This window comes from Acomys minous (genome assembly GCF_964271855.1).
Source record: "Acomys minous genome assembly, chromosome: 3".
Taxonomy (NCBI): Eukaryota; Metazoa; Chordata; class Mammalia; order Rodentia; family Muridae; genus Acomys; species Acomys minous.
Window position 1 is genome coordinate 70,418,527 of NC_140485.1, and position 11,822 is coordinate 70,430,348.

Genomic DNA, 11,822 nt, shown 5'->3' on the forward strand with positions numbered 1-11,822 from the left:
GGGGGCTAGAGAGATGGCTCAGAGGTTAAGAGCACTGGCTGTTGTTCCAATGGTCCTGAGTTCAATTCCCAGCAACCACATGGTGCCCTCTTCTCGTCTTCTGGCTCACTGTATGTATATAGGGGGAGGGGTTGTGCCCATGTGCACAGGTGCCCACAGAGGCCAGACATGTTGGATTTTTTTGGAGCTGGGGTTACAGGAGGTGTGAGCTACCCAAATTGGATGCTAAGAATCCAAGTCAAGTCCTCTACAAGAACAGTATACACTCATGGGACTCAAGAGAGATGACTCAGTGGTTAAGAGCACTGGCTGCAGGCTGGAGAGATGGCTCAGAGGTTAAGAGCACCAGCTGCTCTTCCAGAGGTCCTGAGTTCAATTCCCAACAACCACAGGGTGGCTCACAACCATCTATAATGAGATCTGGTGCCCTCTTCTGGCCTGCAGGCATACATGCAGGCAGAATACTGTATACATCATTCATACATACATACATACATACATACATACATACATACATACACACACACACACAGACTTTGGCTGGGTGTGGTGGTGCACACCTTTCAGCCCAGCAGGTGGATCGTTGTGAGTTTGAGGCCAGCCTAGTCTACAAAGCGAGTCTAGGACAGCCAACGCTACACAGAGAAACCCAGTCTCAAAAAACAAAAACAAAAAACAAAAGAGTACAGGCTGCTCTTCCAGAGGATCTGGGTTCAATTCTCAGCACCCACATGGCAGCCCAAACCATCTGTGACTCCAGCCCTAGGGCATCCAGTACTTGCCTCTGCCTTCTTTGGGTACCAGGAAAGCATGTGATGTAGACATAGATTCAGGAAAAACACTCACTCACATAAAATAAAAACTTTTTTTTTTAAAGTTTATGTTCTTAACTACTAAGCCACCTCTCCAGCTCCATACCAACTCACTCTCAGGGGAGCTAACCGGGTTCTCATGAGAATAACATTAGTCCCTTTCAAGAACAGCACCTCTGTGAGCTGAGTACCTTGCACTAGGTTGTATCTGCTGAAGATCTGACCATCTCTATACACTACCACCTTGGGAACCAAGTTTCCAGGGCGTGGGGCCCTTGTTGACACACTCACGCCATGTCCAAATCATAGCAGGGGGTTCCTGTGTAAACTTCATAGACAAACCGCGTGTCAAGTTTATTTTGTGTGGTGCCTGGAAACCCAAAAGCTTACAGCTGATAGCAACTGCTGTGCCATTCTTGTGGAAGGGGTTTTTAATACTGAAATGGTGGCACACTGGCTTTAGAGGCCAGATCAGATACGTCCAGGAAGAGAGACCAAACTGTACTTTGCTGGGGACTCTCCGTTCCAGGAGCAGCCAGTCCCGTGAGCAGCAGCAGTTAGGGGCAGGACAGGATTCAGGGTCAACTCCTCCCTTCTCGTGCCTTTTCTCCCTAAAGCAGCCCTGGCCTGGACCACTGCTGGCCACCACCATGCAGCTCCAGGCTTCCTTCTTATCTCTCCTGATGCTCACCTTCTGCCAAGAGCTTTGCTCAGGACCAGGAAGAGGTTGGTATAAAACGAGAGAGAAGGGGTCTCAAAGTAGATGAGGATTCAAGTGGAGGCCTGGTTGGGGGAGTGTTGTTTTGGGGGTCTCTCAGAGTGCCGGTTTCTTCCTCTCAAAGATAGCAGTGGTTGTGTCTGCCTTACAGATCAAATCTTATGTGTAGAAATGTATTAGTGTAGCAGCTCTCAGTAGCTTCTCAGGAAACACTTTGGTCGAGCTCAGAGTGCGCACACACACACACACATACACACACACACACCTGCCTCTCTCCTATGCCCGCGTGCCTCCGTTTCCATCTTGACTGGATAAGCTATTTAGCTTTTTCCCATTATCCCTTTGTACCAGCATCAGCCTTGCAGTGCACAGACAGCAGAGCACCTAACCCTTTCCCTGCCTAGGCTCTTCTCCACCACTGGTGCTTTTACCCGCTGTTCACTCTACAATAAAAAGGACAGGTCGAGAACGTGCAGACCTTTGCACTGGACTGTGCTTGGCTTTGTGTCTTGGTCCCCACTTCCTGGCATTAGGCTAGGTGCTTCATCTCCCTGGCTTTAGTTCCTTCAGTAGCATCATTAGTCATGATAGCTGCAGCAAACAGACTCAGGGATGCAGTGCAGCAGTAGCGCACTTGCCAGGCACACGTGAGGCCCATGGCATCTTCCACTCACCCCAAAGTTATTATAAAGAGTAATTGCAAGGCCGGGTGGTGGTGTCGAATACCTTTAATCCCAGCACTTGGGAGGCAGAGGCACTGTGAGTTCAAGGCCAGCCTGGTATACAAAGTGAGCCCAGAACAGCCAAAGCTATACAGAGAAACCTTGTCTTGAAAAACAAAACAAAACAACAACAACAACAAAAAGAGTAATTGCAGGGACTAAGAAGACAAATCATTCTATAAAGTGCTTTCCTTGAGGCATAAAGGTCTGAGTTTCCTCTCCAGAAGAAGAAAGGGGAGGGAAGGAAGGACAGAAAGAACAGAAAAGAACAAGAAAAAGAAAAAAAAAAAGAAAGGAAAAGAAAAGAAAAAGGCCAGGCATGACGTCATGCTTGTGGTCTCAGAGCTGGGGAGGCAGAGAGAGGGGGCTCACTGTCCAGACAGCCCAGACTATTTGCTGAGCCTCAGGCTAGTGAGGAACTCTGACTCAAAAGAGAAAAGAAAAGAGCCTGAAAAACCAACACCTAAGCTTGCCATTTGGCCTCCACACCACATGTACACACATGGGCATACATATACAAAACAGTAATTGCAAAGATAAGAACACTCACAGAGCGACAAATACAGAGAAGCGTCTTGCATCCCTTGGAGGACCTCCTGGTTACTGTCTCCTAGCTGAGTGTATTTGAGAACAGAGAGGCAGGCAGGCCTATGTGGTCAGTAGGCAAGGCTTGTGTTGCTTGCTTTCCTTGTTTGGGGAGGGGAGGCTACTTAGGGGCAGCTCATCATTATCTGCTGACTTTCGAGCTGTTGGATGTATTGGTGCTTTTTACTGGTTGCTTGTTTGGTTTTGTTCCCTGTTCGTTGTGATGGTGGTGGTTATGTTTTGTTGAGCTGGGTCTCGCTGCATAGCCCTGCCTGGCCTGGAACTCTCTATGTATACTAGGCCAGCCCCCAACCCACAGAGACATGCCTGCCTCTGCCTCTCCTGCATGCTGACATTAAAAGCACGTTTCGCCTCCCTCGGCCCTTATTAGTTGTCTTTAAACTCTCAGCCCAAAATAGTGAGCAATGGACTTCGTTTTACGGCCAAGAAAACTCAATGCAGAAGAAAGAGGTCCTTTGTTCACAGTTGTACAGCTGGTGAATGAGTGAGTCAGGCTTGAAACCCTGCTCTCAGATCCGAGGCTCACCCTTTCCCTACAGTCTGTCCATTCTGGAACTGACTGAGACAGGAGGCAGCAGCCTGCGCGATCTGGCTGTAGAGACTCAAGTCTGAGGAGGCGAAGGGGACACAGTGCTCAGGCCCTCAGTGTTACAGACAACAAACTGGGAGACTTCGAGATGGGACGTCTCTGACAGCCTCGTGCAGTAGTGGGTGGCAGAGCTGGGACATGAACTCGCCTGAGGGGAGGTCACTCCTTGCACAAGCCCAAACTTGGCTTCTATGGGAATGCATAAGGCTGGGTGGGAAGAGGCAGCTGTCAGGGATGGCCTCAGCCTTGCACCTTGTAGCCATGGAAACCTCCACTAGAGGGAAAAGTAGCAGAGGGTACTGGGATGGATCTGGCCTCCTTAACTACTCTTCCTCCTCAAGTATTCAAGAGAAGCTTGCCGCCGATATGCGATCTTCCTGCGGACAGAGGCAAATGCCGAGCCGTCTACATACGATGGTACCATAACACCCACACTGCCCAGTGTGAGCAGTTTAACTATGGAGGCTGCGAAGGCAACGAAAACAACTTTCTAAGCAAGAAGCAATGCCAGATAGTTTGCGAAAAGCCCCGCAGAAACACCTGATTGGTGAAGCCAGCACAGCGCTACCCCAGAGTCAAGCTTCCTAAGGGCTCCCGAGAGTTCTTCGTGTGTGAATTAAAAAATGCATTTCTCTGAATACATTCTCCTGATATCAATTTTAGTTCTGAAGTTGTACAAATGTTGGTACTCTGTTTAAAAATCTCTCCTTGTGAAGCACATATGTGCGGGTACATTGGGGAAACTTAGACCTGTCGCTCATACTAGTAATGGATTACTTGGTCCACCCATCTGAAGATAAAAACTGCAAAGTGAGGGAGGTGAAGTTGGAAGTAAAAGGACCTATACAGGACTAAGGGGATGACCCTCGATGTAAGAGATGTTATGCCAGCGTTCCACACTAAGCAGAAACAGAAAGAAAGGGGAAATGGGGAGGGGAGAAATTGAAATTTTTAAGACTACTTTTAATTTTAAAGATAGGGAGTTTTTAACCCAGTTCTAAGGTCAAGCCATGTGTTTTTGTCACAGTGGGAGAGAAGTGAAGGGCCTTGGTCCCAGGGTCCTTTGGTTTGCTAAAGCAACAATTATCACTCTCTTAAGGAAGCGGAGGATGACTTGGAGCTGGTCTGCTCGGTTATATCAAGGATAAACAGGCAGAAAGATAGCCAGGGACTTCTTTCTAAACCACAGGGCAGGGCCAATGCGATGGCTTAGTGGGTAAGGGTGCTTGCCACCAAGGCTGACCACCTGAACATGGTCCCTGAAACCCACATGACAGAAAGAGAGAACCAAGTCCTGCAAGTTGTCTCTTTCTGAAGCTGGTGCTTACTTGTTGTGTGTCTAAACTAGCTGGCCAAGATCTGGGAATTAACCTGTCTCCGCCCCCACCCCCGCCCCCACCCCCAGGCATGCTACTGCACTCAATTGTTTAGTACAGGGCTGCTGGGACTCGAACTCATGCTTGTGCAGCAAGCAGTTTGCTAACAGCCTCCTGGGTTGGTATGAACTATCCTGAGCACCCTGGGAAGCTTCATGAGCAGAGGCCTCCCAGCACCACGGCTGGCAGACAGACACGCAACACACCCGGTGGTGAATCTGAGTGATTACAGAGGTGTTTGCTCCATTATTGGTGAATACCCAGCCTTCCAGGACTGGTGCAAGGCTCCACCAGAGACGGGCTAACCCAGCAGAGACACCTGACTTCAGGACTAATCTTTCCCTACATTTTGTGCCTGGATGCCCCAGTTGTCCCATACTTTCTCGGCCATCTAACCCAAGCCAGGGAGAGCAAGAGGAGAGCAGGTCTTATGGCTGCTCCGTTGCTGAAAGTGATCAATTTATTGGTTGGAAAAGGGAGATGCTTTTGCCGGTCCAGTAAGAAGTGCAAAGGCCAGAGATAACGAAGAGCTGTGGGTGAACACCGGCAGACGCACAGGCAGCAGAAGCAGCCTCTCTCCGTCCCTCAGGCTGCGGTGGCTGAAGCTGGGGGGAGAAAAGCACCAATGACAACATCTGTCACACTGGACGCAAGTGTCACCCAGCTCCCCCACCACCCCCATCACACTTGCACACACGGGAAGCACAGCCCTCTGGGGGGCTTTGCTGCATTTCCCAGCAGCTTCTAGGCTCTTACGCTTCAACTCAAGCCTGTCCCAGGAACTACTTGGGTATACCGTGGTCTCAAAGGATTGTTGTAGCCCCACCCCCACCCCCGGAGACTCATGAATATGCATTTCCCTAAGACTCCTCCCTCTACCACCAAAAGGTCCCACTGTGCCTTCATCCCTTAGATCAAGATGGGCTGAACTGACCAAATAGATGGTCTATATCCCCCATTCTGTGATCAAATAATTGTGGGCGAGGAGATGAAGAGGCTGGTGGTGGCCAGAGCTGAAACCTGAATCCTGGTGGCCCTTCTTACGATGACCCCGCCCCAACGCAGTTGGCGTTCACAGAGGTGAACGGAGGTGAGAGACATTTGGCCTCACAGCAGAGCTCACAGTCCTAGCAAGACTATAGTCCTCCCCTAGCCACTGAAAAGCATACTTTGAAGTAACAAGCACGAGACTTTGGGCACATCCCGTCTCTTCGTGCTTCCGTTATCTCTGTGTGCACACATGGGTTCCACCAGCAAACTATGATTGCAACCGGAGGCTTGCTGAAATTCTTGCTTATCCTGCTCCCTCGGCCCTGATCCATGCATCTCACCAATCGCCTCATGCTTTGTGCCAGCTCAGGGTCACACACCCCCCCCTCCCCGGGGAGGCCATCGCCAGCTGCCCTACTCCACTCTCCCTCCCTCAAGCCTGGGTAACATTCCCTCATCTGTTCTCCCCCACCCCCCCACCCCCAACCCCGCCAGCAGTGACCACAGGTGATGTCATCCAACCCTTGCAGTGCAAGCTCAGGTGAGTGGTCACCTTTCTGTCCCAGAACCTCAAACAGCCACACTGCAGGATCGCCTACTGGTCCAACCAAGTCTCTGTCTCAGTCTCATCTTTTTTTTTTTTTTAACACTTACTGTGTGTGTGATCTAATGCTGTATTAAGTGTTTATTTTACATGTATGTGTGTTTTTTCCTGTCTGAATCTATGCACGCCTCATGTGTGTCCGGTGCCCTTGGATGCCAGAAGAGGACAGCAAAGGCCCTGGAACTGGAGTTATAATGTTTGTTAGCCACCAGGTGGGTACTAAGTAACCACTGCCCTCTGCAAGAGCATTAAGCGCTCTTAACCACTGGGTCACCTCTCTAGTCCCAACTTAATAGTATTTTATTTTTAATCACATACAAAGGGAAGGGTGACTCCACAGATTTCTCCTTTCCAGACCTGAGGCACTAAAGGCACTGAATTTAGTCCGGGCTTGCTCAGAGTAAATATTTAGCCCGTCTCAGACGCAACTAATAAATGCAACTGAAGTTAGCGACCTTCACCACATTTGTCCACCAAGATGGGCCTTTGGAGTAAATAAAGACCAACCCTCTGCCTCCTAGTAAACATGCAAAAAGATACCTTCTCCTCAACCCCACTGGCCACTGTCTCCTCCCCTACAGACATTGCCCCTCCCCTTTCCTGACTTACTAAGTTCCTATCAGACACTTATCAACAAACCCCACCTTTCTTCTTCATGAGCTGGTGAACTGGCCACCACTCTCCCCTGCCTCCATCCTGGTGAGGGTCCTTTCATCTGTCCACTCATAGGTGAGTCTATGGCTCTTTTCCTGCCCTCTCTAATCTAGCCGCAGCGCAGCACATTGTAGAAGAGGCCTTTGAAAGGGTCAGGGCAAGATTCTGAGAACACACCTCTGGGTCAAAGACTATGACCCTACGGCCCTCACATGGGCTGTCTCGGGGCTCATATACCTTTGACCTCCCTTCATATTTCTCCTCAGCCTTCAGGCTCTTCCTTAAATGCCTCAGCAATGTTCTTGCCTTCACATTGCTGCTACCTCTTCTAGACGTGCCCTCGTTCCTTCTCTCACCTAGCACCATCTCGGTGAGGTCTTTCTTCACTCACTGTCCCATGTAGAAGTTACAGTAATGACCCCTGCCTTCTCCCCCAGGATCATTTCCCTCTTGCTCTCTCTGTCCCACATGTGCCTCCTTGTGACATGCTACAAAATAGGCTTGTTTGTTTCTCCTCTAGACAATTAACCCCACTACCCAGCCTCTTATCCAATTTGCTAGCTCACAGGCCATCCACATATTGTAGATAAGCATTAATGAAAGTGAATCTACACACAGATGTGCCATCACTGTCTTTACCAACTTCTTTCTTTTCAACTTGCTGTAAGTACCCTCCTACCTACGCATCTCTGAACCTTTCTCTCCTGCTCCCACCTACCTCAGAATTTGGGTGTGGTACAGGTCATCTTCCCGCAACCGTTTCGACAGCATTTCTTGTTGTCAGGACACTGGCGGTCCACTTTGCACTGGTCCTCGCAGAGGCCGAGCTTGGGCAAGTCCACACTGGGGCAGGTGCCCTCCTTCTCTGGGGTAGACAATGGGGTAAGGGGCGGTAAGCTGAGAGAACAGACAACCAGCAAAGCGTGGCTGCACACTGCCCTGAATCTGGCTCATCAACAGCAGAGCTGCCTGCTTGAGTTGATTGTGGGAACCTGGGCTGCCCTCAGGGGGTTCTGGGGAGATTATATGCTTCCTTACTCCGAGATGGCTTTGAAATCTCAGGACCTCAGTTTGACTCCCAGCTCTGCCATTTTCTACCTTTTGTGGCCTGGAGCCCAAATCTCTCAGAGCCCCAGTCTTTAGATGTCACACGGAATCTCTGTCACTACATTGGGGGGGGGGTTGTTACAAAAGCAATTAACACTCCTCCCATACCACTCTGAAAAATCAAACTGCTGGGTAACCGTGACTAACTAGAAACACTAACACCTAATTAGGCCCTGCCGGGAGCCAGGCATTGTGTAGGCACAGCTCATCCAATCCTCACAAGACTCTGAAAAGAGGTGAATGGTTCCCGCTAATATGTCCTTGCATTTCAGAGGAAGAAACTAAGGCAGTATGGAGTTAAGTACTTTGGCTAAGGCCGTGCAGGACTCAAAGAGGATTTGAACCACCAGAGAGCTGGCTCCAGGGCGTATTCACTTGCCACTAGGCTCTTTGCTACTTCGTAAGCTGTAAAGTGCAGTGCCCCTGTGAGAGGGGACACTCGTTCTCTGCACCTAGGCTCCCTGCCAGTTGTGATCACTCAGTGCCATGTCCCCTCCATACATACTCCAAAACCACCCCCACCCCCACACACCCGACACCATGTTCCATTCAGTAGAAGTGCCAGGCAGGAGCTATGCCCCGTGAAAGGTAAGATGCAGACAGTGAGGTGGGTAAGGGACCACAAGAGCGGAGGTTGCCAGCGTCCTGGCTTTGCCAGGACAGGGGCTCTTGGCAGCTGCCCTGAGACAAAACGAGTTATCATCAGGAGAGGGTTGAGTACCCAAGCTACCTTGTACAGAATGTCCATTCACCAAGGACAGCCTGAGTACCACTACATTTAACACACACACACACACACACCCGCCCCATTCTTACAGATTGAGATGATCACACCCACTTTGTAGAGGAGCAGGCAGAGGTTCAGAGAGACAAGTTGCTCAGGTTCACGCGCTTAGGAAATGGCAGGGCTAGGATTCAAACCTCCAGGCTCCTCCCTGGCTCCAGAGGCCATCTGACCTGTCCATCTGACATAAGGACACAGTATCTTCATCCTCCTGACAGAGTTTGTTGCACCAATTTGCTCATCTCGATCTTTCCTGGTCTTCTTTTTCCAGGCCCATCCATAGCACCTCACACTCAAAAGCTGTCCACCCCCCACCCCCTGCCAGGGCCATGTGGTCCCCCCATCTTCCACATCCTAAGGTGATCATAGCACCTTAGGGCTCCTAAGCATAAATGCCTCCAGCCTCTTCTTTGCATCTCTGAGGGAAATAGTAAAGAGAAAATGGGGAGTAGAGGCTGTATTCACCATAAAGACTAGAAATTAGTCAAACCTGTGTTTGAGTTCCTGTCTTGCTCCTATCCCCTAGCCTCAGCTTTTCCCTCTTGAAAATGAGAAGCTTAGATTCCACACCTCGGTCACCTTCTTCGCTGGTCAGTGGTGGCTTCGTGGAGACTTGACTTCCCGATAATGAAATAGTAAAGGCAGGGTCGGCTGATGGAGTCGTCCAAAGCTCTCCTGAAAGCTCTCCCTCGCTCAGTCCTGAACGTTTTAAAGCTATGGGGGTAAGCCAGTAAATGCCAAAAGTAGAAACGGATCCTGGGCCAGCCACGGGATGGCGGTGTGACTTTGTGCAAGAATATTTCTTTTTGGCTGCTCACTTCCACAGACGTAGCATGTGGCAAAGTTCTTTACTACCCAAGGACAAATCTGAGTCTTGTCAGGCCAGACAGTGGAAGGTACTGCGGTAGGGACTCCGGAGGCAAGTGGTCCCCAAGGCTCGAGTCCTAGCCCTGCCGCCACCCAGAGATTGTCCACTGTCCCCAGCCTAGGAAGCCTAGGAAGCCACTATGCCTGAATCCCGGAACAAAGTCTGGCTGTGAGTGCCCGGAAGCCCGTCATGCACCAGAGAATCGAGCTCAGCCAGGAATGGGGTGGGGGTGGCGGGGTGGGACCTCCTCCCCACGCCCCCGGGCCGCGCCTCAGTGACGCCTTTGTCCCCTACATCCACCCCAGGCCTGACAAGGAAGGGCACAAGTAGATCGAGTTTCCACCGCTTCAACCTTCTCCGGGGTCCCTGGGTCTGGGATGCCTGCCCTTCTTCCCCGAACCCGGGCGCTCCCGCCTCGCACAGCCCTGGGCGGCCCCGCCCATTCCCCCCGCCCCCCCCCCCCCCGCGCGCCAGGTCGCTGTGGGGTTACCATTAGGCGTGGAGCAGACAAAGCTGCAGCCGGCTTGGCAGCACTTGTGGTCGTCCTCACACTGGTCGTCTGAGGCACACTCTTTCACACACTCCGCAGTCTCTTGGAGCTGCGGACACACGCCGGGTTTCTCTGCTCCGGTGCCTTGGCATTGGGAGGGAGCAGAGAATTGTAAGGGAGAACTGAGCCCAGCTCCAAAGGGATACCCACCCCCTGCTCCAAGATGCCCAAATTTCAAATCCAAGGACTTCTGAGTCTCTGGCCCCAGAAGGCCCCATCCCCAGGGCCAGGGGTCTCTGACACTTTGGAGCTCCCTGATACTTGGCTTCAGCGCACCCAGTCTTCGCTGGACTTGAGCCTGTGCCTTAAAGTTTCTCTCGGTCATCCAAGGACCTTCCGGCTCCTCTTGCCCGGGTCTCTGCTTTTATCACAGTAAGAGCCTCCGCCCCTCCAACTTTAAGCCTTCATTGGTCTGTCCACCTCCAGTACAATGTACTCTAAATCCTAAGCTTGAAGGATCACTAGCTGTAGGCCCCAGCGTTGCAAAGTTTAAAATTTCACTGGCCTCCTCACTTTCGTCCCAGAACCGCAACTTCTGAGACTTCCTTCTGGGCACCGCACTCCCGCCTGCACTCACCTGTGGCTGAGAGAAGGATAAACAGCTGCAGCCCCAGCAGGCCTGCGGCCCACTTGCCGAGGCGACTAGCAGGCATGGTGCAGGTGTGAGTTGCAGCCTGGGTGGGGGGGATTTAACCACTCGCGCAGGGGGAGGGGGCGGGGCCGAGCCAGAGGTGCAGGAGGAGGCGGGTAGGAAGCAACAGCGGGGCAGCGCGGGCTCCCTGCCACCTCATGCCATTTCACAATCCCCCGGGATCAGGTGTCACTCTTGGCTCTGGTGGGAACCAGGAACCCGAGACAGCTTCCAAGCCAACTGCAGCCGGACACTTGTCCACCCCTCCCTCTCTTACTACCTTTTTAGGGGCCGAGGGCAAGGCAGGGTGGTAGCAGGGTCCTGGGCTCATTTTTAAAGAGTCTGGGGTTCTTCCGGGAACGCCTGGAGGCCAGGGTTAAGGAGGAAATGACAAGGCTGCAGGGGGGCTGCAGGAGATTAAGTGGTGAGACTTGGGGCCAGATGGATCGGCGAGCCGCCGCCACCGCCGTGTTCAGGCATTAGTCGGAGGCTATAGATATCACAGTCGTTAACAAAGGAACCCATCTCACAAGGAACAAGTCCACGAAGGAGAACACCCGAGCAATTTCCAGCCCTTTCAGGCACATCTTTCTGCCTCCTCCCCCCACACTCCACTAGAGCAGAATGCGACCTTTACTCCAAGTGGAGTGTTAGTTAAACTTCAGGTGACACACAGGCTGGACATTCAGAGGCTTATCTCCAACCTAAGTTCCGGGCAAGCACTGTTCAGGTAAGGTGCTGAATCCACATCTCTTCCTGCGGGCTCTGTTTCCTCCATTCCTCATAGGCCTTTGCTGGGTGCCTACTGTAT

The 11,822-nt window shown here is 51.5% G+C and overlaps 1 protein-coding gene and 1 long non-coding RNA gene across 6 annotated transcripts; one reads left to right on the top strand and one right to left on the bottom strand.

The window, feature by feature from the left end:
- Nucleotides 1–997: 997 nt before the first annotated feature.
- Nucleotides 998–4,085, top strand: LOC311595338. The gene is made up of 2 exons (XR_014778406.1): nucleotides 998–1,538; nucleotides 3,789–4,085. It is a non-coding gene; the product is annotated as an uncharacterized lncRNA (long non-coding RNA).
- A 1,176-nt stretch (nucleotides 4,086–5,261) lies between these two features.
- On the bottom strand, nucleotides 5,262–11,111 carry WFDC2 (WAP four-disulfide core domain 2). 5 transcript variants are annotated; one of them, XM_084777957.1, is made up of 5 exons: nucleotides 10,958–11,111; nucleotides 10,321–10,464; nucleotides 9,542–9,661; nucleotides 7,790–7,936; nucleotides 5,262–5,428 (listed from the first exon to the last, which is right to left on the bottom strand). In XM_084777957.1, the coding sequence occupies exons 1-4, from the start codon at nucleotides 11,031–11,033 to the stop codon at nucleotides 7,791–7,793; spliced, it is 486 nt and encodes a 161-aa protein (XP_084634083.1). In that variant the 5' UTR covers nucleotides 11,034–11,111; the 3' UTR covers nucleotides 5,262–5,428; nucleotide 7,790. The 5 variants fall into 5 exon arrangements, with proteins under 5 accessions (XP_084634083.1, XP_084634082.1, XP_084634081.1 ...); XM_084777956.1 differs by having other exon boundaries at nucleotides 9,533–9,661; XM_084777955.1 differs by having other exon boundaries at nucleotides 9,542–9,676.
- Between the last annotated feature and the right edge of the window lie 711 nt (nucleotides 11,112–11,822).

Excerpts from the sequence above, each read along its gene's own strand:
- WFDC2 (XM_084777954.1), bottom strand. The coding sequence starts at position 11,033 with ATGCCTGCTAGTCGCCTCGGCAAGTGGGCCGCAGGCCTGCTGGGGCTG. Across the intron at positions 10,465-10,957 it reads TATCCTTCTCTCAGCCACAG|GCACCGGAGCAGAGAAACCC; the intron begins GTGAGTGCAGGC and ends CCCAATGCCAAG. Across the intron at positions 9,677-10,320 it reads TGTCTGCTCCACGCCTAATG|CTTTAAAACGTTCAGGACTG; the intron begins GTAACCCCACAG and ends TTACCCCCATAG.